The following is a 24,460-nucleotide window of genomic DNA, read 5'->3' as shown; positions in this document are numbered from 1 at the left end:
TGTCTTCACAGCTAAGGGCTCCAGGGTATCACAGCAAGCTCAGAGCCACTGCTCAGTGAATCTTGCAAGTAGTTAATCCATCCTGCCACAAGCAGAGCAGATCCTCCTAGGGAGCCTCAAAGGGCTAAATCCATCTCAAGGCATTGATGAGAGGGACAGAGGAGGCAGAGCAGCTGCAGAGCTCACCTGGAGCTGTGGCTGCAGGGCTGGGGGCAGAAAGCCTGCACTGCCCCTGGCCTGCTGCTGTCCCCCTGCTCCATGACAGCACCCTGGGATGGCTGCTGATGGCACCTGATGAACCTGAGGAGGGCAGGGGCAGGGAGAGGAGTGAGCCTTTGGTGTGGCTTCACCCAGCAGCCTTAAACTCGTTTTTAAACCTGCCTGCCCTCCTCCTGCTCTGTGCCTGACAAGAAAGAGCTTCCCATGGCACAGACAATTAAGAATAAACCTCAGTTCATCACTGTATAATTGGCAAGAGCCTGTGTGGAAGCTCAGAAGAATCCTGAGGCTTTTCCTCATTCTGCTTCTGCTGTTACACAGTGTGGTATTTGCTGGGTCCCCAGGACGAAGGAGGAGTTGAGAATCCATGTTCTTAGAAGGCTAATTTATTATTTTATAGTATTATATTATATAATGCTATACTAAACTACACTAAAGACTAGAGAAAGAATACAGACAGAAGGTTGCAAAGAATGATCATGAAAACTCCTGACTGCTTCCAGAGTCCTGACACAGCTGACTGTGATTGGTCATTAAGTAAAATAATTCACATGAAACCAATCAAACAACCACCTGTGGGATAAACAATCTCCAGACCACATTCCAAAGCAGCAAAACATGGAAGAAACAATCAGATAATTATTGTTTTCATTCCTCTCTGAGGCTTCTCAGCTTCCCAGGAGAAGAAATCCTGGCAAAGGGATTTTTCAGAAAATATGACAGCGACAACACAGATTTTACTTCCAGCATCCTTTAGAAACTGGAGGGATCAGAAAGCTTTTCTTACAGGAGGTTTCATGGCCTCTCTGAAATGAGGAGGGGCTCTCCCCAGACATTCTGCTGTTGAAGCTTCCAGGTTGGTCAAGTTTGGGTGAAAAGCCAGATTCAAATTATTTCTGTATCAACAGCACAAAACAGAGTGGCTTGAGGTTTGTTTCTGGATGTACACCAGGGAAACAGAAAATTAATTTCTGTGAATAGGAACAGAGTCTTAAAGAGAGTCTTAAAAATAAGAGATGGCTTAGTGGATGATTGTTTCTGTCTCCTTGGGTCCTCTCCCATGTAAGTTCCAGGCTCCTGCAGTGGGTGGGTGCAGAGCAGCCTGGGACTAGGAGAGCCATGGCAGAGCATCCACACCGCTGCTCCCAGCAGGAGAAGGGGACACAAGGTGGGATAAGTACCTGGTTTAATCATAGACAATATAAATACAGAAAGTTCTGCATGGCAGCAGACAGAGAAACCAGCAGCAGAGCTGATTCCATTTAAAAAAAAAAAAAAGAGCTTTTAAATTGCTTTTAAAGTTATAGAGCAGCAGGAATGAGTCCACTTGGGTCAGATGAGCTCTCAGCAAAGCTCCCTGTGCTGTAAACAGCAGTCATGCCTTTTGTTCTCCTTTATGTTTGTTATAATTGGAAGCCAGTTGCATTATTTCTCTGAATGCTGGCACACTTAATAAGGATGTAAATTAATTAAAAATCTTCCCTCCATTCCATTAGTAAAGAAAAAAAAAAGCAAGCACTGAGCAGGAGCGAGGCTGCAGTGCCTCAGCTGTTTTCACAATGTGAAACCAGTGGCAGCTCCTTCAGCCTCCCTGGCTCTTCATTCCCTGTCTGACATGCAGATGGGCTGTCATCCACTTCTGAGGGACTTTGATGAGCTTATCTATCTCCAGCAATTCATATTCCTTGGCTGTAGGTGGTAGGTATTACTCTTTACAGCTTTCCCATTCCCTATGTCTATTTCCTGTCCCTGCAGCAATACTCCCCCCCACTTCTGGGACACCACATGTTCTCTGCAGTGGCTCACACTGTTGTAAAGCATGATGCAAAATGCCATTGGTGGTTCTGGGACCACATCATTTATCCAGAAGGAGGAAAAAAAAAAATTAAAAAATCTGGGAATCAAGCAGGTGCAGCTTGCAAAGATAATTCAGCAAGTCCTGGCAGAACTCTTAGGTTTGCTCCACCACCGTGGATTATTTGGGGCCTTGCATTTGCTGTTCAGCAAAAATTCTCCAGTCTCAAATACTTCAAGCACACCCTTAATTTTATGCATCAAGTCAACAGAATTAAACCATAGGACTGGACTGGAAAACTTCACCCAAGGATTGTGGAATGTCTGGCAGTGGAACAAGCTGTGCTTCAATCTCACTATTTATGGGTGGTTGCTTTTAAGTGTTCAAAACATTGCAGTGCTGCAGAGTAAAAATAATTTGGATCAGTCCATGTATAATTAAAGCTTTAGTAAGTCACTTCAACTTCATACAGCCCCCCCCCCCCCCATGTAATTTAAGATTTTGCTGTGTATTTTTAGCCTTGGAAGTCTGTGAAAGCTTGTTGCAGTCAAGTTTTGAAGTTTTAGTTTAAAAAACCCTGCATTTTGGAAGAGTTAACTTTTCCTAGAGCATTAAATACGAGAAAAAAAAACTCATTTTTGATGCAAAGGCACTGCTGTCTTGCTTGCACGTGGGCTGCCTTCTGTAGAAGCTACACAAACACTATCAAGTGTGCTCTGACCACATGACACAAAGCTCCTGATCACAAACAGATGCAGAGCTCAGTGCTGGAGCTACAGCCAGGTGCTGGGAAAGCTGGGATCAGCCATGGGCACACGGTGCTTTGGGATGTGCTGGTCATTTTCTACATGTGTAGGGAAAGCAGAGAGCTCATCCCATGCGCAGCCTGCCTTCTGCAGGCTCAGGACTTGGAACAAACCCTGTGGAGACAAGGATTGCCAGCTCTCTCTTGTCACTGTATATTTTTGTCCACAGCACGGCCAAAGGGAATGGAGGGAGCCAAAAATTCCCTCTGGATGTCCTTCGGATGTGGAAGGGGAAAATAAAAACAATGTGCTGGCAGAAGTTAAACAAAACATTTTTAATAGCAGGCCATGGAAGAAAAATTCATGAGCTGCTCTCCATGGCAACATCTAGGTTCTGTCACGTTTGCTGCCTCCACTCTCTGCTCCTTTCCTTACCTCTCCCACCCTTGGGCTCCTGCTGTCCCTGCCCACACAGCTGTCCAGGGGACCTGGCATTTGCACCAAGGTGTCACCATGTCCCCTCCAGGCAGATCTCAATCTGTGGGATTCAGGTTGTTAATTCTAAGAGGGACCAAGTGTGGCATTCATATTCTCTGAAAAAATCCCTTCGCCCAGGATTTTTGTCCTGGGAAGCTGAGAAGCCTCAGAGAAAAGGAAAACAATTCTTATCTCATTTGCTTCTCCTGTGTTTTCTCTTGTGGAATGTGTTTGGAGATTGTTTCACTGGATTCTGGTGTGAATTGTTTTGACTCATTGGCCAGTTGGGGCCAAGCTGTGTTGGGACACTGCAGAAAGAGTCACTAATTTTCATTATTATCTTTTTAGCATTCAGTAAGCATCTTTTCTGTATTCTTTAGTATAGTATAGTATTCCTTAATATAATACAGTACAATAAAGTAATAAATTAGCCTTCTGAGAACATGGAGTCAGATACATCATTCTCTCCCCTCGTTGGGGTTGCCTGCATTGACAATAGGCCTCCACTCCCAAAATGACTCTTTAGAGCTCTAACTGGAGTATAAAAACAAGTTCATGACACTGAGGGCCAAGGATGCCTTTACCAATAGATACTATATTCAATTCATACCAAGGCAAGGAGTGCAGTCCTTATAACCATTCCTGCACAGCTTCTTCTGACTCACACCAGCAAGAGCCTGCACATCTCATGAATTTTCAGCACATCTGCCTCACAAACCTGCCAGCACTGTTTAATGACAGCTAATAATCATTTTACTTAAGAAAACTGAAAGGCGCGCAGCAGACGTGTCCCCACACAGAGCGCTCTCCTGACACAATACAGGCACAGCTCAACCCCACAAAGCACACACTCATTAATTACATCTCCCTGTGATGATCCAACAGCCCTGCTCCCACAGACACCTCCAGTTTTGTTCCCATCTTTGCCTGTACTTACCTCCAGCTGTGTGCTTCCTGCAGCTTTGCTCCTGAGTTGTGATGCATCCCTGGTTTTCCTCTCTGGGAGCAGGAAAGGTGGCACCAAAACACTGCCTTATTTACTCCCAGCACTACAGGGGAATGTCTTCAATGATTCTGAGGAAGGAATACTCCCACCTCCTCCCAGGCTTTTGTAGGGTTGGGATCATCATCATCATCATCAAATCACCATCATTATCTCCACCTGTGGCCCCTGATTGCAGTAATTTGGGTTTCTGCTGTTCCTTCACCTGTACCAGCTCATCAGATGTGATTTCCTTGCTTCAGAGATGTTTTCTTCTGGGAAGTCTCAGTACCTGGCAGTCAGTGGGAAGCCCACTAAGCTGTCTGCATGCTCAAGTTACTTGCACTTCCACTGTGGCCATCAGTGTCCCATCTTCCTCTGGCTCCAACCAGGCTCCCATTTCTGATGTTCCTGAGAAGGTGCCATCACAGCTGGCGCTCCACATGAAATGTGCCAAGCTATGTCTGACTAAAGCTCTTGCAGGAGTGCCCAGGATGGGCTTTCTTGTAAAAACAGCAGAGGAAAAACTTCTCTCCTGCAGCTTAAGGTATTCCATAACACATTCCCTTCTGCACTCAGGGATAACACAGAGGAGACTGCTCAGGACAGGCCATGGTATTGATCTCATGCCTTTCTCCACCCTGGATGAGTGACTCAAACAACAGGAAACCAGGGGTTCCCTTTCCAGAGTGTGAGACTTTGCTCTAAAAGAGAAAAGCCCCAACTATGCCTCTCATACTATTTTTTGTAGGCTGTGAGGCCAGGAACCAGCAAGTGATGCTCTTGGGAAGGCTGTGGCTGCCAAGATACCAGCAGACATCAGAGAGGGGACTTTATCCTGCATGGCAATGGACCAGAGAGGAGAGAAAGGGCAAACCCCCTCCTTTGCCCCTTCATTGAATTGTGTTGTTCTGCAGATAACACATCCCCTTTGTGTTCAATGGGTTAAACTGCTAGAAACAAGCACCAGGCTGGTGTAGTCTAAAAATACCCCAATTGTGCTGACAGGCAAAGCAAGCAGAGGCTCCCAGGGGCTCTTCTTCTATCCCAGCACCATGTGGATGCCCCAGCTGGCTGACACTGCCCCAGGTGAGATGAGTTTGAAGAGCAGGATCGGTGTCACAGCCCCTCACAGCCTTGCTGCACGTGGTGCCTGCACCCTCTGCCTCCCAGCTGCTCCAGAAAAGCAATGCCCAGCTCCCACCCAGCCCTCTGCCCTTGGTCCTTGCTGCCTTCAGGTGAACAGTTCAGCCAAGGGGCTGAACAAACAGACTCATCAAAACCAGACCAGGACATCTCCATCACCTCCTCTGTGTCCCCAAAGAGGCTGTATCAATTAATGATTTAGAATAATCCCAGATCTCATTGCAGTTTGGGTGTTTTCCATTGGGAAGATAGAATAAATGCTTGCTATAATTTACTCATGTTATATTGGCACAACTGCATGGGTGTTCAGTTTATGTCTGCTTGTGGAGTTACTGGTTTGTGATTGCTGGCGGCACTCACAGCCTGAGACCTTTTTGGACTGCTGATTTATTTGGCCAACATCACCCCAGCAGCTGGCATTCCAGGTTTAGGATTTCCAGGCTGTAGGGATTCAAGTGTTTGAATGGTCAGGGAGGGAAATGGTTCAGTGCCCCAGCTCTGAGGCAGATACAGCTCACTTGCCTTCCTCCTCCTCTTCTCCACCTCTCCCTTTCCAGATGCAAATAATTCCATATCTGGCAGTGTATAACCAGTAAGGAGAAAACATCTGCTTTGGCAAAAGCATGTAAGACTCTTACTCCTGCTTCACATTCTCAACCATGTGTGGAGTAGAGGGAAAAAGCTTCCATCCTATGCCTGCTGGCACAGCCAAAGTCTTGTGTTCAAAAATGCCAGCAAGCTCCCAAAGATTGGCTCATCATAAGTAAGAAAGAAAATGCACTGACACTGGAAGAATGAACTGGCTCCTGTGAGTAGGAAAGTAGCCTGAAGAGGAATCAGAAGTCAAGGTTCAGGAGATTTTAATCCCAGTTTCTGTATCTATTCCCAGCCCAGAGGAGAACACTTAAATGCTTTATTCCTTTCTGAATGGGACGAGACTTTAACTTAGTCACTGTGGTATTTAGGGCATTAATTGGCTAATTCAGCACCTTGCTCTAAATATCTTAAAAGCTTCACTGGAAGGATTTGAAGCTGGAGTTTAAGAATTATTGCTCATTTTTGACCTTTCTTTGTAGCACATCTTGGAAGAGTTAAAGGTTAGGCAAGAGGGGAAGATTTTCATTTTTAAAAGAGACAGGCATTTCCATTTGGCAAGATTTTGCATCCTGATGGGAAAACATAAACACCCAGCCTCTGATCTTGCCTCAATCCATATTTAATCTCAGAGAGTGCTGTGGTGTCATTTTGAAGACAACACTTGCAGGAAGCAAATATTCCAGGCTTCCTTCTGCTTTGATAAACTATAAAGGAAAAAAAAAGGTGGGTGAAGCAGGGCAGAGATGTCACATAATCCCACACAGGGGACAAAAGAGACTTGGAAGACAATGCCACAGAGCAAAAGACAGCGATGGGGAGACTCACACAACATCCTTTGGCATTATAATGACTTTCCCTTTCCTCTCTGCAGAGTCTTATGTTTTTGTGGATTTGGGGATGAAACCCTGCTGGAGGAAGCCCAGGGGTGGTTCTCATGCAGAAGAGGCATGAGAATCCCTTGTCCCTGTGCTGCAGGGCTGTGTTCCCCCTGCCCCAGCAGCATCCCTCACTCCCCTCCACGCCTGCTCTGTGCCCAGCTCTGGCAGGGGCCACAGGGAATGGGGTGAAATAAGAAATCGGATCCATCCAGCAGCAGGAAGACAAGCAGGGTTTTAGAAGCTGGTGGAGTGCTAGGAAAACGCTGGAATTGAAGCTTGCAGAGGGTGGCAGGATTAAAAATAGGCTGTAGCCAGCCTTCCCCAGCATTTTGGCATCTCAGCTGCCTGTTATCCTTGTGACCCACTAAGGAAGAGGCAGCAAAGAAGGAGATTCTCTCTTCCACCCCCCCAGCAGTGCAGGACAAAATGGTATTTTGCTTCTAACCAGATGGTTCTGCTCTCTTGGTCTGATAAGATTTACTACAAGGGTGTAAACTGAGTGTTTTGTCCCTGTTTTCAGTCCAACCAAGGGCCTCCCACCTTCCCTGAGTTCAACAAGGCATTCATGTGCACTGAGTGCTCATTCATTCACATCTTACAGGCTATTTGCAGGCTTCCATCCTTTAAGAGGTGAAAAAGGCAGTTTTTGTAGAAACCATCATTTTAATTCAAGATACTGATGAAAGAAGGCACTTCACAGAACTGTGTTATCCAATACAATCAACATTGCACTTTGGTACTCAGCAATTCTGTATTTGTTTCAGAAAAACTCAAAGACAATTCATAATGCTAAGAGGTGTTGAAATCCATACTTAGAAAAGGTGCCTGAACCCCCTGGCCAACAGCTCATATTTTAGAGGAGCCAGGAACTGCTTCTTCTGCTCCTTACCCATAGTGTGTATTTCTTCGTGGTGGTTGTGGGACAGACAAGGTTTCCCTGAGCTGTGAGTTTCAGCCAGCCATGAGCACAACATGGCAGCTAAAAGTAAAAAATCTGCCTTGTCCAAGAGTATAAATTTAGGAAGAATCTTTGTGAAAGGCTGCTGAGGTGTAGGTTTTTGTTTTTTTCTCCAGCTTTAATTTTCATGCATCAACAAGTTCCTTCATCTGAAACATTTTGGGAAGTTTGGAGTGTGGTTGCAAGATTTGTAAGTTGGTCTCAGGCAGAGCCAAGGGCTGCCACACCAGGTCCCCTGGATCTAGCACTTTAAGAAGTTTAACTACTTCTGCTTGGTTAAAACACGCCCTCAGGTAGCAGCCTGTGACTGGGTGTGCAAAAATTGTGCCAAAATGCCACTCCTTTTGTGTGTGTGTGTCTGTCTCTCTGTCTGTCTGTCTGTCTGCCAGAGCCAGCTTGAGTAGGGCAGGGGGTGAAAGGTTCCTGCTGCCCACATCTGTGACGGTGTTCACAGGGGTCTTAGGATGAGGGAAGAAATGGATCTGACTCCATGTTTCAGAAGGCTTGATTTATTATTTTATGATATATATTATATTAAAACTATACTAAAAGAATAGAAGAAAGGATTTCATCAGAAGGCTAGCGAAGAATAGAAAATCAAGAATGATAACAAAAGCTTGTGTCTCAGACAGAGAGTCCAAGCCAGCTGACTGTGATTGGCCATTCAGTAGAGACAACTCTATGAGACTAATCACAGATCCACCTGTTGCATTCCACAGCAGCAGATAATCATTGTCTACATTTTGTTCCTGAGGCCTCTCAGCTTCTCAGGAGAAAAAATCCTAAGGAAAGGCTTTTTCAGAAAATATCATGGCTACACACATCTCCTTTCTGGGTGGTTCTAGGGGTGAGAGGCTGGGGGAACACATCTCTCTTCCCTGTGCCAGCGCAGGGTTGGAACCCCCAGCAGCCCCAGCCCCTGGGGACAGTTTTCCCACTCTCATTTGAGTCTTGAGCATTTTGTTCACTTCCCTGCCCTTAAAAAAAATACAAATTTGTTCTTTGTTATTGTAAAGTGTAAAAACGAAAAATTTAGAAAGCCCTGGGGAATGGGAGAAGTGGGCAGGGCCCTGCTATAGCATCAGCTGGTTTGATTTGTCTTTTGCCATAATTATTTCAATATTTGCTAAAAGTCAACCATAAAATACCAATTTTTCACACAAAGCTAAGCAGCCAGACATCAATAATTTCCTTTCGTTGGGGGCAATGATGATTTTGCTATACCCAAGGAGTGCTTTTCCCACCTTGCTCTCCGAGCGCGGGAAGCGAGGCGCTCTGAGGGGAGGGCGGTGTTGTGAGGGCATGAGGGGCAGCCTGGCTCTCTCTTAGGGGTGCTGCCTGTTCTCAGGGGTTCTGTATGGCTCTCAGGGGGTCTGCCTGGCTCTCAGGGGTGCTGTGCTGCTGTGTGTCCCCAGGCACGTTCGTGTCGGCCTTCACCGTGCTCTGCGGGGCCCGCACCGACCTTCCCGACCGGCACCGGTGCTGCGTCTTCTGGCTCAACATCGCCGCCGCCCTCATCCAGATCCTCACGGCCATCGTCATGGTGGGCTGGATCATGAGCATATTCTGGGGCATGGACATGGTCATCCTGGCAAGTAAGTGCAGTGGGATCGTCCTCCTGACTGCTCCTCCCCGTGGCAATGGTGCTGTGTCCCAGATAATGGCCCTGTGAGCTGCTGGGCTGCAGTGTAGGGAGGAAGAGCCATGGGATGGGCTCTGCAAGTCCATGAGAAATGCAGTTATTCTGGACTTTTCTCTGCAAAGCAGAGAAATTGCTGGGAGGTAGTGGGAATGGGCCCTGTGACGTATCTGGGAGAGTCTCCCATCCCACCCACATGGGTCAGGAAGTTCCCTGTATGAAATGAAATGTGCAGGAAGGGGGAGTGCTGTGAACTCTGCGGTCTGGAGCCCCTTCTGACCTGGTCACATCCATTTGAACAAGAAAGCCCATTCTCCCTTGCAACTCTGGCTGCAAATCTGGGGTTAGTGAGACCTTCTTGCTAGGCCAGTTCTGCTCCCAGGGCCAGCTGTCCCCAGAAAAACCCTGGTGACTCTTCTGGACCTTCCTCTTCTTCCCCAGGATACATTTACCCATTGTTTTGGAGTAGTTTTTCATGTTTCAGACCAAGTTCTTAGGCTGAGCCAGAAGTGTTTTGCTGCTCCTAGAACGACATCCCATACGCCCTTTGAGTTGACTAAAACATTAGTTCAAGGAAAGAAGAATCCTTTTTCAAATGTTTGTAATTTAAGCCACGAGTTAGTAGGTATTACCAGTCCAGAAGACAGGCTCTCTAACTTTCATCTGGTAGAGGCTTTCACTGGTGTGAAAGTTGTGCCATATCTCCTGTATCCTGGTGCAGAGGATGGAGGTGACAGCCTCATCTCACCTCCAAAGCCAGAAGCAGCACAGAGCTCAGGGTGCTGGTGTCATCTGCAAGACCCCACTCCCTTTTCCAGAGGCTGATGGGCAAGCCCTCAAACCAAACAGGTCTGAGACCTTCCAGGCTGACAGAACAGGCAGTTCCCAAAGCAAGCCCTTCTCCCAGAGACCATTTTATGGGCAGCTTTTGCCTTTTGCTTTGAAGAGGCTCTACTTTGTCATCTCTGCTGATGACATCTGTGGCTGCATGACAGAGGGAGAGAGAGGATCTTGAGAAGTTGCCAGAAACCTTCCCAAGGACAAAATGGATGAAATTGGAATTAAAAAAAAAAAAAAAAAAGGCAGGAAAGCAGTGCACATTTTCAGTTGCCAAACCCAGGGGTTAAAGCCTTTCACCAAACCACCTGCTAATTTCTGAGCCAGCTTCAGTTAAGGCAGTCCCCATGCAGAGCAAAGATGGATATTAAAAACGTGAACATGTGCAAAGCAAAAGCTTTCCTCAGGATGAAGGCAGTACTGCTCTTTGCTTTGCCCTGCAAACCACTTGCCGAGTTTCCTCCCCAATGTACATTTCGGAGGCTAAATTGTGAATTGGTGTACATGTGCGATGTGTCTTCAAGAACCTGCCAGATTTGTGTGTAGTGCCAGAGGTTCACCACCATCAACTCTTGTGCTCTCCCTCTGTGGGGCAGCCCCTGTGTGTGGGTTGCTCTCTGGCAGGACTCCACTGCCCAGATGTGGGGAGAGCCAGGAAAACATCTGTGCTGACAGAGAACCACCACTGAAACTGTGCCTTGCTTTGCTCCAAAGCCCTGCTCTCCAGCTAGAGGGGTTGGTGCTAAGGAGGGTCTTACTGGGAGGGTCTTCTCCAGTTTCACTGTTGGGGAAAACCAAACAGCTTGGAAGTATCTCCAAAACACTCCTCCCCACACCTGGCTGGATTCCACCAGTTTGGGAGGCAGAGGATGGATGAACAACTTGTGGTGGGAATGCTCAGGTCAAGAGGTGCCCAAGAACAGCAGCAGTATTTCATCCCTCTGGTGCCAGTAGAGAATGGCAACATTTCTTATGTTTTACCAGCAGCAGCCCTTGGCAGTTTCTTGCCATCTCATTAGATAGCTGCTTTTAAGTTTACTTGCCACGCAGAGAAAGTAGTGGCTAAATGTAGCAGCTCTGGGTTGATGGAGAAGAAAAGAAAAACCTTAATTGAAACAAAGAATGAAGTGACTGGTTGCTCTTACCTGTATGAGACAGACCCAAAGTGGTTGGTTCCTGTTATCATATTTGAAAGAAAAAATAATAACTTAAGAAGGAAACCATGTTTCTAATGCAAGAAATAAGACATTTCATTTAAGAACAGTGCCAGTTTGCTTTGGTTGGGTTTTGTTTGCATGCAAACCATTGGATGCACTGAAGAGAAACTGTACACCACTGCAACTTGAATCTGGGTGCAGATGGGAAATAGTTGAAAAAGTGTGAAACCACTGCCCACCTCAAGTCCCCTTGCCTTGAAATTATTGATCCCATGTGTCCCTGTGAGGGTGCCAGGATATTTGGGTGGGCTAGAGGCAGGACACAGCAGGTCCTGTCTAAGCTGGTGAGGGCTAGCAGTGAGGAGGAGGGTGGAAGCAGCTGAGAGCCAGGAACTCTGCTCAGGCTTTCCCCAAAGGATGGAGCCATTTCACCTGGCTCCCTGTCCCTGGGCCTGCCTCTCTGTTAGCTGGTAGAGACTTGAGAGGGAGTTAGAACAACATAATCATAAAATCATTGAGATTGGAAGAAACCTCCAGAATCACTAAGTCCAAGTCTTAAGCCACCACCATCATGTCCTCCACTGAGCTGTGTTCCCCAAGTGCCACATCCATGTGCCTTTTGAACAGCTCCTTCCAGCTTTTCATCTTCTAGTGCTATTTCCCAGGCATGGAAAGGGGGAGTCTGCTCTGAGGATAATGGCATACTGTCCTCAATGAGGGAAAAAGGAGAAGAATTACAGTCCGATCATGTATGCTTCAGTTCCTGGAAGAAGTAATCAAGTAAGTGACTCGCACGCATTTAGAAAATAAAAATCACCCCCACAAAGTCACCGTGGGTCTGTCCAGAGTGAGCTGTGTCAGACTGGCTGGATTCCCTTGGATGGCAGAGGAATTAATTTTGTGTGAGGTGGCAGCAGTCAGCCATCCCTCCTAACCTTCAGATGCTGACCCCGTCTCACACAGCATTCCTACCAGCGAGCCAGGGGGACGTGGCCTGCGTGAAAATGCACTTGAGGACTTTCCTCTAAATGGATTTTCCTGACCTGGGAAGAGATAAAGAGAGGTGTGTGGAAAGGTCCCTCCTGAATGCAGCTCTGCTCAGTATTTTCATTTGTGGCTTGAGGATGGGCTGGAGAAGAGGCTCCCCAGCCACACCTGGCAGGCACAGTGAGGGCAGTGCCCAGATCCAAAGAAATGGTCTGGAAACAGAAAGTGCTACTCAGTGGGGACAAGCCCAGGACTAATCAACTGCATAAATACACACTAGAGAACAACTTGTTTTTCAGGGAAGGACGTGGTGGCTGCAGTGAGTCACAAGCAGCACATTGCTGTAGAGGGAATGAACACCACACAGGCACATGGGAGCAGGGCTTGTAGGATATTCTCTGATCCCATCACCTTTCTCTGCATGCATAAAGCTGTGGTGAGGCTGTACTTCAAGTGGAAAACCTGGAGAGAGTCCAGAGAGCTATGGCAGATAGTAAGCATGCTGATGATTAAGGTGTTCAGTGGACAAGTAAATGTGAGAGGGCAGCAGTTCAGCCTAAGACAGACATGAATAACACCAGGAAGGATCTGTGTGGAAATTAGAGGACGTTTTTCCTCCAGTAAGGTCAAAATGCTGCAGAGGTGGCATGGCAGGATCTGCTCTCTCTGTCCCTGGAAGACTCCAAGAGTGGGTAGACCCATGTCTGTCAGGGACAGGGTGGGACACAGCAAGAGACTGACCTGGGGGTCCTGCCCAACCCTCATCTCCTCTAGGGTGCCCTTTATCAGAATAATATCCCAGAAGGAAGATAACTGAATGCAGTTTTGCTGTCACACTTAATTACTTTTGGCAGCACCACAGCACAGGGCATTTCTCTGCTAATTTAAACGAGCTGCCAGCTGGCCCCACTGGACATCAGAGATACCTTCTTCAAGCAGCCAGATGGCTCTGGGAACTGTCCTCTGCTGCTGTAGCTGCTCTCTGAAGGCAAAGGTAGAACTAGGGAGCACTTAATTCTCCTGCCAAAGAAGGGCTGGGCAGCCCTGCTGCAGTGTGCTCTCCTGGAGCCCCTCGCCAGCTCTGCGGGGAGGATGCACAGGGCTGAGGCAAAGCACAGCTAATGAGCTGGCCAAAGCCAACTGCAAAACAACCTCCTAAGGCTTTCCAGGCACAGCTCCCTTGGCTCCAGGCACACCTTGTCCCCAGCCCACACCTTCATCAGCCCACTGTGCAGAATGAACTTTCCAGGAAGTCCCTGCCTGCTCAGAGCCGGGTGTAAAAGGCTCTGAGACAGAAAGGCCAGAGAAATAACACAGTAATGTCACACTGACGTGGCACAGGGGACACAAGTCAGGGACTGTTTGTCCAGGCACTGTTTTGCCTCTGCTGGATGCAGCCAAGAAGTCAAGGCTGGTTTCTGAAGGAAGCCCTCCCTCAGCTCTCAGCTCTGAATGAACGATGTGCTTGGCTGCACCATTGCTTTGGGTTCACTGGATGGATACTTTGGCTGACTCTCAGGGCTGATTGCCAGCCAGCAGTGAGAACTCACCTGTAACCATGCTATCCCCATCACTCCTTTGCTAATTACTCTGTTCAGACCCTGCCAGAAGCAGCAGCAGATGATTGCACAGTTGCTATATGCTCAGGCTCCAAGGGAAGGCATCCCTGACCCTCTCTGCTCAGCAGGGCCCTGGGGCAGGTAACACTGCTCTCCTGGCTAGGAAATGGGAGCACAAACCAACCAGTAACCCTTCATAAGATGAAGAAAATCCAAGGATATGTTGCCTGCTTTGACTTACTACACTTAAAAAAAAAATCAAAAAAGAGCTGTCCCCCAAACTAGGCCTGAGGGGAGTAGTTAAAATATCCTTTTTTGCAGTTTCTTACCAAATGCAGCAGTGGGGCAAGTTCTTAAAACATTGTAGGAATGTTAAATAGCCCCAGTGTTTGCAGCACCCAGACAGGCTGAGGCATGCTGTGGTTGTGAGCTACCTGTGGGCACAAGCAAACTGAGCGGGCAAGCTGCCAAAAACTCTTCAGAGGTGTAGTTTTCCCACCTCTGGGAGTGTGAATGGTATGCCATGAGCCCTTTGCTACACTGTGATGTCTTGTTTGATGCCTTCCTTCAGTGGCTCCCCTTCAGTCACAGCCATGAAATGCCAATGGCACAGAGGAGAAAGCATTGGGAGCATTGCTCAGAGGTGTTAGCCCATCCAGCCTGTTCTGCCTGGGGCTGGAAAAGCAGATGAGGATTCCCTTGTCTTCTTTAAACAAGAGTCCCAAATGAAGTGATCCACTTCAAGTACAAGGATTTAAAGAAATGTTTAGCCCTGGTGTGAATGTCTGAGGGTAGAGCAGCTGTTCTCTGTTTACTCTGCAGCCTCAGTTTGTTCATTCTCTTCTGGTTCTCCGTGTGTTTCAGATATATCGTCTACAGTTACATTTCTCCCTCTCTCTTTCTTTCATGTTCCTTTGCCTCCTTTTGTTCACCATCAAAGTCTCACAAGGTAAGTTTGTTTCTGTTCTTCCTCCTCCTCCTCCTCATGCTCTGAGGCAGTTTCCCATGGAGAGCAGCGAGCAGGACACCTGGAATTCACTTTGGCCAGCGCTGCCCACTCCCAGCCCAAGCGCAGCCTTTACATGTGTGTGTCCACTGTGTCTGTGTCTGTCCTGTGGCTGCACAGCCCCAGGGATGCTGGGAATCCTCACACAGCATTGAACTGCCCCTGGGGATGGCCCAAGGGTGCCCTTGGAGCAGAGCAGGAACCTGTTTCAGCATGGAGAGCATCCTGAAGGCACCCTCTGCATGAACTCAGTCCCAGAAGGACCCAGCTAAACAGACTGGGTTCCCTTTACCTCAATCCTACCTGCAGTGCTTTACAGGAAAAGTGCAATTTCAAGTAAACTTGATTAAATCAGTGACTTTGTGCACAGGCCCACTTAATCCTGAACCCAGAGCTGTCTGTTCTGTAGAACTGCACCTCAGATTTATTGCAGGCACTAGAACAGCTAGTCCTATGCAAGAAATGCAATAACTATTTTCACATATAAACTATTTGATAAGTTAAGGCTGAAGTATTGTAATAAACAAGTTCAGCATAGGACAGGTCATTTTTTTGGCTTATGGTCATGTAAAGAGACAGGGTTAGCCACTGTCACTTCCCTCCAGACAGTTTCAACAGTGACAGCCAGACTGAAAGGATTTCTCAATCTTAATTTCCTTATATCTCAATAAAAAGCATGGCTGTACAAGTAAGTTACTCTTACTTTAGCTAAAGATTTAAGGCAAGTCTCACCTTTCTGGTCCATAGGGTTGGTTGTTTGGGTTTTTTAAATTCTTCTCCCTAAAGAAATTAAACCAATGCCATAGACAAGCTCAAATTACAAGTTTCCAGCCAGCTCACCTTGCCTTCAGAGCTGACTCACACTTAAAACATAAATGCATGTGAAATCATCATTTTGCCCCCTAGAAAAAGCTGTTTGAAAGAGATGAGAGTCTTTCTGTTCAGCTGCACACAATAGGCAGAAATTCAGTTAAGTGTCATTATTCTGTCCCTTGAGCATGTTTGGCAGCAGGAGGTCCAGGCTGCCAAACCTGGGAAAATGTGTGGGTTTTTTCCAAAGTACAGCAAAGTTCATTCCCTGGAGTCAATTCTTAGTTCAGCAAAAAGTCCATTAAAGATAGGGGTTCTGGCACCTGCTGGTATTTTATGTTCAGTTTTTGTAAGGGACTTTAAAAAGCCTAACATAAGGGTTAGAAAGAATATTACAAAGCATAAGTGGAAAAGTGTTTGAAAAGTTAAGCATTCTTCTGAGATATAAAATTTCAGACTTTGAAATTCAAAATATAAAAATGACAGGCTACTTATGTTATTTAAGCTAAGAAAAAAACCCCATCCAGATTAAGAAAAGTTTTTTAGTTGAAAGATACTCACTGTGGCAGGCACTGCAAGTAAGGGCAGTTGGCTTCTTAAATCAGGAGATTTTTTTTTTGCATTGATAAAGTGAGAATAACAAGCTTCTCTTGAAAGGGAAGTGGGGAAAGCTTCTGGTGCAGTCATTGCAACTGTTTTGCATTTAAAAATCCAGTATTTTTCTCCTCATCCTGTACCAGCACAGGAGCTGCAAGTGATCTCCTATTGCCCTTCCCTAGCCCTGCCAGGGGATGAAGCTGTCCCCTGTGGGATTTGCAGCCTGCAAATGTGTGTGCAGAACAGTGAATAATCTGGGGCCCCAGGGGCCCAAGGAGCTGTGACAAGCAGCAGGACAGGCTGCTGGAGCCCTTGGAACATCCCTGTGGCTGCAACACAAGGGCTTTGCTGTCTTGGTTGGGAAGTGCATCAAACCTCATGGCCACAGGGAGAGGAAAGGGTGTGAAGGAACAGGGATCCTGGCAGTTTCCTTGGTTTTGCTGCTGAAAAGACTAGTTTCCTCCAGGCCCACTGGATGGCTGCTGTGCCCTAACAAAACCACCTGTAATTCTGCAGGGCTGGAGCAAAGCAAGTGCAGAACCAGGCAGTGAGAACATCATTAGAGGCATCCCAAGATCTGTGTTTGACACTTCAGCCTGTGAGTCAAGGCATTGCCCTCCTCCTCCAAGAGGTGTTTGCTCACCTGTGCAAACTGCAGCACAAACTGGGAAGTGCTGTCAGCAAAAGCCAGCAGGGGAACACAAAGATGCAAAGATGGATAGAGGCATGTTGGGAAGGATGAAAGTTTGACAAAAAAGTCTCACAGATTATATATATCTTGGCAGATATATAGAGGGATACATACATATATATATATATATATATATATATATAATATATTATAAGAAGGAATAGAGATGGAAGCAAGTTTGATATAGAAGAAAAGAATTGCAGAGCCAGTCTTACTAGATAACCAAGGAGGCAAAGGGTCTGTTAGTTAGAAGGGGTTTTTATGATTTAGAGCAAAGAGTAAACTTGCTTCAAACAAGATGATGTTTTTACCAAGCAGGAAGATAGCACAGGCAAAAAAGTCAGCAAATGCTGCAAGTAGAAAAAAGGTCTCAGAATTTTCCACTGCAAGAAAATTGAAAAACAACTTCTAGCTTAAACTGTAATGTACTAACTTTTAGTGATTGGAGAACAGTAACATGAATATGGTAATTATAGTAGTTATGGTAGGCTATAGATAAAAGTTAAGCTATAGATTGGTTCTACTGTATTAAGATGCTCAGCAAAGGAAAGTCTATAATGCACTGTAACCTAAACTCAGGGTCTCCAGGGCTGCCTGCAGCTGGAGCTGACAGCTGTAGGCACAGCTCTGTCACCCACCTCCCTGGGCTGCTACAAATATTGGATGGAATAAACTGCATTTTGGAGAGCCCCTGGAGTCCTATATCTCTCATTTAGGCTCTTACAGAGGAAACCAACCTCCTCCTACCCACCAGTGCTCTGGGAGGATGAGGCTCAAACTCAAGAAGATCCCAAGGAGAGATAAGTGTGGGATGCACGACCTACCAGGGCAGTGCTTGGGAACAGCCGTGTCTCTGGAGCAGGATACAAGGGCATCCATTTCCCCTGCACCGCAGGAAAACACACTCCATAAAAACTGGAATTGGTGACCAGCGGTACCTGCTGTGCTCTTACAATCCCTTCAAGCAGCGGTGCCTGTGCCAGGCTGAGGGCAGGCGGGTGCCAGAGCAGCAGGGCTGGCTGCCAGCACCCACATGGCTGTGCCCAGGAAGGAGCAGCACCAGGCAGCTCTTGGCTAAAGCAGAGCAGGGGCTGCCCTGGGCAGCCTGGCCACGAGGGACAATGTGGCAGCCCCTCTGTTCTCCCACAGGGTTTTTGCCACTCCTGGTAAACCAGGCTCACCCAGGGTCCTCGTTTGGAATTAACTCTTGTTGTTATAGAGCACGACACGGTGCAAAACATCAAGACTCCACCAGAAAGATGTAAAAGAGAGATTCATTATAGCAACATGTTGCTTTTATAGTTTTTCAAGATATTTACATTTACTTAATATTCACTGTCCACTGGTCATAAGAAACAAAGTTCTCAATAGGCGAACAAGGAACCACGTCATTCTGTGGGCCAGCTAAAGACTGTATCTTTTAACTTTCTCTCCTTCATCACATTATCATGGGGACAGCCTTGGTGTCTTCCTTGAGAGAGATACGGGGCTTTCCTTATCTTTAGGAAGCCTTCACTGGCTCACAAGAACAGCACAAAATGCCTTTCCTACAAACTCTAATCATGTCCCCTTCCCCTCCCTCCTCACAGGCTACAAGGAGCAGGGGATCCCACAGCAGCTCTAGTGGCTGGGACAAGTGTGGTCAGAGAAACGCGGCGAGAGATTTCCTCTGGCAGCCGTGGGCCACGGACCTTTTCATTACCCTTTGTCTCTCTTCTTGTCCCTTTGTTTTGTCTCCCTGTGTCTGCCCGTGCCCGTCCAGCGGAGCGGAGATGCAGAGCGGCCGGCGCAGACTTGCACTGACGCCCCGAGCAGCCGAGATGAGGCGAGCACGGCTTGGCTTGGACTGGTCCCAGCCCACCAGGAGGACGAGGGTGCCAGGACAAGGACGCACCCTTGGCAAAGGTGGCACCTGGGTGGGCAGCTGAACCAAGGCAGGGAGAGATCCTGCCTTCACTCTGCTCCCAGGGGGATGTCGCTGAAGATGTTCTGCCTCCTTTTTGTGCTTGCTGGTTGTGAACATCAAATGCCAAGGAGCTGTTCATAGATACACGTACAGGATATAAAAGCAAACCAGTGGTACTTCCTTCCTGCCCCGAGAGTCCATCTGTGACTGCTTTGCAGCATTGGGGGGTCCAACCCAGCCCCCTCTGCTGCCTGTGTATGTAAGATGTTCACTGAAGCTCTGTCCCTGCAGATGTCTTGAGAAACGTGCTTGCTGTAAATCCTATTGTACTGCTGATGTGACCGGGGCCATCCCCTGCTTCCACCCGCTGCCACCATGCAAGGACCAGAGCTGCCACCAGCCCAGGGGACACTTTTCCCAGCACAGGACTGGTGTCCTGCAGCACCTCGCCTCTAGGGCAGCAAGTACTGCCCAAAGCCTCTCATATAAAACAATACTGGGGGAGCCAAAGAACCTTTCCTGCCCCTGGAAGGGACTTGCTGGCAGTGTCTCCATGCTTTCGAAATGGATCCTCTCAGAGCACGACGAGTGCTCCTGGCTGAAGCAGCATCCCAGCTCTGCTTGCCCAGGTAAGTATCCAAAACTCCAGGATCTCCACGTGGTACTAGACAGGTGCTTGGGAGCTGTTGTGGTTGGAAGGCCCGTGGTCAAAGGGGGTGGGGCTGTGATTTCATGGTTTCATTTCTCAGCTGGAGAAAACCAACCAAGCAGGTCAGTGGTGAAAAGCCAAGAGCCATCTGGGACCTGCACTAAAGCCAGGGGATGAGCTCCTCAAGAGTAGCACTGCCACAGCGATGGCCAAAAGGATTTCTGCTCACAACATTCAACAATTTCAAGTGTCTTTGTCCATTTCTACCAAAGGGACTGGTTCAGGGAGTGGCCTGTGCTGTGCATCTGCAGCTGTGCTGTGGCTGTACAGGTGTTACAGCACTGAGCTTCAGCCTGTCCTGTGAGACAGACCATCTCTGCTCCTCCATTTCCCCCTGGGAAAAAAAGGAGTAAACAAGATCCTAACCAGCAGCAAATGGGGAATCTGTAGCTCATCTGGAAAACACCTTCACAAGCTGCTGCTGTCATCAGTGAGAACTCTTTTTTTGAGGTTTATAACTGGCCCTGAAGCCACCCAAGCCACTTGGCTGCTCAGCTGCAGCACGTGCAATGCCAAAGAGCAATGGTTACCCCTCACCTTTGCCAAAGCAGAATGGCTGGGTCAAGTGCAAACACCAAACACTGCCTAAGCATCAAGTCAGTTGTGCTGTGGTCTCAGGATGGGTGTGCAGGAGCCCCTGCAGACAGGGATAACAGGCCATGGATAAAAGGAACCAGGCAAAGCCTTTGGAATAGCAGCAGCAAGTGTGGCTTAAGAACAAATTCTTCTGGTGCCTGTGAAGTTGGGTTCACTTTTAGAAGGTGGATTTAAATGTGTAGTGGACAGGCAGCCCAAGAAGCCTCAGGCTGGGGAGGAATAAACAAGCTGATATTTTCACTGGGCCTAAAGTGCCAAAAGTCACATCCCCTGTGGCATCAGATGTCAATCAGATCAGCAGCAGATGCCCCATCCCAGAGACCCAGCACCTGCACAAAAGGTCCCCTGGGAACAAAAAGGGACAGAATAAGCTCCTCATCAGCAGCACCAGGGTTTTGCTGACCTTCTGGGCCACACTTGGTGCTGTCTGTCTCTGCTCAAGTGAGGGCGAGAGAATTGGATTGGCTGGGAAAGGATTGAATGGAAATGCTGCCCTCCCTGGGATGGCTGCAGGTCTCTGAGAGCATCACTTTGGTTAGGTGTGGGTGCTGCCTGCATTTATTGCATGAAGGAGTCTGAGCACTGAGCACACACATGAGGTGTGGGATTTATAATTTACTTTCAGGTTTTGTTATGTAAAATTTCTTTTTATCTTTCACCTTCTTACTGAATCGTTGAAGCCAAGAAAACACTCAATGCACCACTTCAGAGGCTCTGAAATCTGCCAAATGTCACCCAGGACAAAAAGCCTTATTTTTTCCTGCTTAATTGATTTTAATTAGAAGCAGACAGTTTCCCACTCTCAGCTTTAGGACAGGAGCCACTTTATAGATTGGCCTTGCTACCAGGCAGCAAACATCAAATTGCATTTTCCCCAAGGCTGTCCTGTGGTAGTAATAAAAATTATAAATTCCTGAATAAAACTGGCACTGCCAAGCTCCCCCCAGCCCAGGTGTGAGCAGCAGCCTGCTCCCAGGCAATGGCGAGTATTGTATTTTCAGGGAATGCCCCAAGGAAGGCAGGAATGATACATCTGACTCCATGCTCTCAGAAGGCTGATTTATCACTTTATAATACTATATTATATTAAAGAATACTATACTATACTATACTAAAGAATACAGAAAAGATACTTACTGAATGCTAAAGAGATAATAATAAAAACTCCTGACTCTTTCCAAAGTCCCGACACGGTTTGGCCACAATTGGCCAAAGAGTGAAAACAACTCACACCAGAATCCAATGAAACAATCACCTGTGGGTAAACAATCTCCAAACACATTCTACATGAGCAAAACACAGGAGAAGCAAATGAGATAAGAATTGTTTTCCTTTTCTCTGAGGCTTCGCAGCTTCCCAGGAGAAAAATCCTGAGTGAAGGGATTTTTCAGAGAATGTGAATGCCACAGGTGAGCTCCTCACTTTGGCTTCAGGTGTCCCCATGGCAAGCAGTGGGAGCTCAGAGACTGAGCCCAGGGCAGGGCTGTGCTCACCAGGGTGTTCTGCTCTTCCCATCTTTGCTACCACACCCTCCACTATGACTTGGTTTTCCTCCTCTCACAAGAGGTCAGAGTGCTGTGGGCGTCTGGAGGGGCCTGTCTGGTGCCCACTGACAAGAAGAGCCACGCTGTGAAGACACAGCTACGAGTGAAAATCTGGAGCTTTCCCCTATCAACAATTACTTTTTTTTTCTCTTTAGGGTAAAATTAACCACCCAGCGTTTTCACACCACCTCCTGAAGCACTGCAGAGGGGACAACACCTCCCTCCACCTCCTGTGGGAGCTGTGACCAGCTGCAAACCAGCACAGCCAGAGGGCACAGCCAGAGCCTCTCCTCTGGTCCCAAGTGCATGGCCCCCAGCTATCCCAGCACCATCAGCTGCTTTGTACATGTAGATGTTTGACATGTGAGTTTTACAGCTATAGAGTGATCGTGGGTAATGAAGAATAAATGCAGTTGCTGCACCCCCATCTGCCAGCAACACAGAATTTTTCTGCTGCTCCTTTCTGATTATGCAGGTTTCTCAAAAACAAACAAACAAACAAACAAACAAAAACCAACCAACAACCAACCAAAACAAAAAAGGGCTTTAATGAAATAGCTTCTTGGTACTTGAACCAAGCTGGGCTGATTTACTACTCATTGGAAAGTAACTCCAGGGAGGAACCAAGCCAGTGAGAAAACAGCTTCACCCTGGGTGAGCCCAACCATTGCACTGCAAGGCACAGCACCATATTTCCAAGTTCATTGGTGATGCCAAATCCACATTTACCATGGAAAAGGTGCTTTGGCACACACAGCTCTGGCACACACAGCCATGGGTGAGGAGAGTCAGATGTGAGAGGGGACTCCATTTGTGCCACACTCCTGCTGCCCAAGACACAAAGCTACATGTCCCTCCCTGTGTGCATTGACTGGCACACATTTTATTAAAGACCTTCCAGTGGTGCTGGAAATTGCCCTTCACTCTTGCTGTGAGTGTTGTGCTGAGCTCTGTGGGCAGGAAGGTGAAGCTCCCAGTCCCAGTATTCTCCAGAGGGCTGATTTATTCCTTGCCTTCTGCTTGTTCTGGGCTGACCCTGCAGCTCACACACATGCACACACTCCAGCCAGGATGCCTTTTATTGCTGCCCAGCCCAAACTGCATCCACTGCAAGACACCACCAAGAGTTCCTTGACATCCAAACCCCAGGTACAAGGAGACTCTGGCTAGGTCTGACATTCCTCCCAGGTAAAAGCAATGTCTTCTCCCACGTGCGTGCCAACCACGGTGTGGCAACACAGCCCTGTATTTCCCAGCTGGCTTTGCTTCATGCTCACACACACAATGCACTTTGAAGCAGTGCTGAAATTTATTTCCCAAACTGGCACTCAGCATTCCCATCCCCCTGTGGGAGCAGCATGGTGCAAAACCCCAGGACACTGTGGCACCATCTGAAGCAGGGTTCATCAGAGTGAATCCCACCAGAGCTCATGCTAACCACAACCCATCCTTCCTCCTCTTGTATCTGTATAAATACCTAAGCCAGGCTAAAAGTCAAGTCCTGCTTCTCTTGCACCCACCCAAGTGGCCAGAGGGAAGCAACAACACCCTGTCCCCACTGCTGGAATGGTGCAGTGAATGGGAAGTGAAGGTTTTGTTCAGGCTCTAAGAATGGCAAAGGCCAGAGCAGCTCAATCCATCTTCCAGCCCTGAGAATGCTTTCAACAGGCAGGTAGAAGGGAATGGCACATTTTGGCTTGGGATCAAAACAGGAGCTCCCCTGTGCCAGCCCTGCTGGAGGTGATGGCAGTGCTCCCCCAGACACCCAGCAGTGATCCCACCCTGGCCCACACCCCTCCTGCACCCACCCACCCTGGCACAAGGACGGCTCCCAAGGCTGGGAAGGGGATTGCTGGCTCAGGTCTGTGTGCTCTGTGGTTCTGGCCATGCATGGGGAGCTCAGATTTTCCACCTTAGCAAGGAGGGAGCAGGGGCCTGCCCACCTGTGCTGTTTTCACCTTGCTGGTGAGCCCACCTTTCCTTTTGGTACTGGAGGCCAGACTGAGGGGTTGCAGAGGATCATTTGTATGCTTGTTTATATCACTGAGTGTTGGATTGTGACTTCTTGTGTTTTGATACTGTGGATATTTTTTTTTAAAGTTAAATATATTCTATTGCTGGACAGTTGGAATGAAATGCAGAGTCTCTTTGTGTCACCTGGAGAAACTCCATCACCCCTGATTCCAAATGGGTTCTCATTCTCTCCTACCAGTGAGGTGATGGAGACACCAACCCACACCCACAGCCCCTGAGGAGAGGAGACAGGGGCCAGGACATGACTTCCTTAAGGAATTCACAACTAGAACCTTCCAGAGGAGTAGAAGGCTGGTGAGGAACCTCTCGAACAGAGACAAGGGAGGGGGGAAAGCCACCCTGTGTTGCCCTGTGCACATGCCTACCAGCAATCCTTCTTGACAGGGTTTTGTTCACAATCTGAACATTTTAACGTGACTCCAGGTGCATTATCCCTGCTCCCTGTGAGAGAACAGCCCACGTGCTGCCAGGGGATTGGCCACAGACACCTGAGCAGGTGGCAGCTTCTTAGAAAACCTGCACACTTCAGCCATCCATCCACACCCCATGCTCCTCCTGTGATGTACAAAGCCACAAACACCACTGCTCT

At 47.7% G+C, this 24,460-nt stretch overlaps 1 protein-coding gene across 2 annotated transcripts in view; it reads left to right on the top strand.

Annotated features, from left to right (window-relative positions):
- The window catches only part of STUM (stum, mechanosensory transduction mediator homolog), a 48,299-nt gene extending 24,384 nt beyond the window's left edge, over positions 1 to 23,915 (top strand). Inside the window, exons 2-4 of one of the 2 annotated variants that reach the window (XM_058802414.1) lie at positions 9,214 to 9,393; positions 18,844 to 19,616; positions 21,993 to 23,915. In XM_058802414.1, the coding sequence (XP_058658397.1) occupies positions 9,214 to 9,393; positions 18,844 to 18,884 (221 nt within the window). In that variant the 3' untranslated portion in view covers positions 18,885 to 19,616; positions 21,993 to 23,915. Of the gene's footprint in view, positions 1 to 9,213; positions 9,394 to 18,670; positions 19,617 to 21,992 lie in introns of both variants that reach the window. The other variant, XM_058802415.1, reaches the window with a different exon arrangement.
- Positions 23,916 to 24,460: the final 545 nt, after the last annotated feature.

Source organism: Ammospiza caudacuta, chromosome 3, assembly GCF_027887145.1.
Source record: "Ammospiza caudacuta isolate bAmmCau1 chromosome 3, bAmmCau1.pri, whole genome shotgun sequence".
NCBI lineage: Eukaryota > Metazoa > Chordata > Aves > Passeriformes > Passerellidae > Ammospiza > Ammospiza caudacuta.
This window is presented reverse-complemented; position numbering and strand designations above follow the sequence as displayed.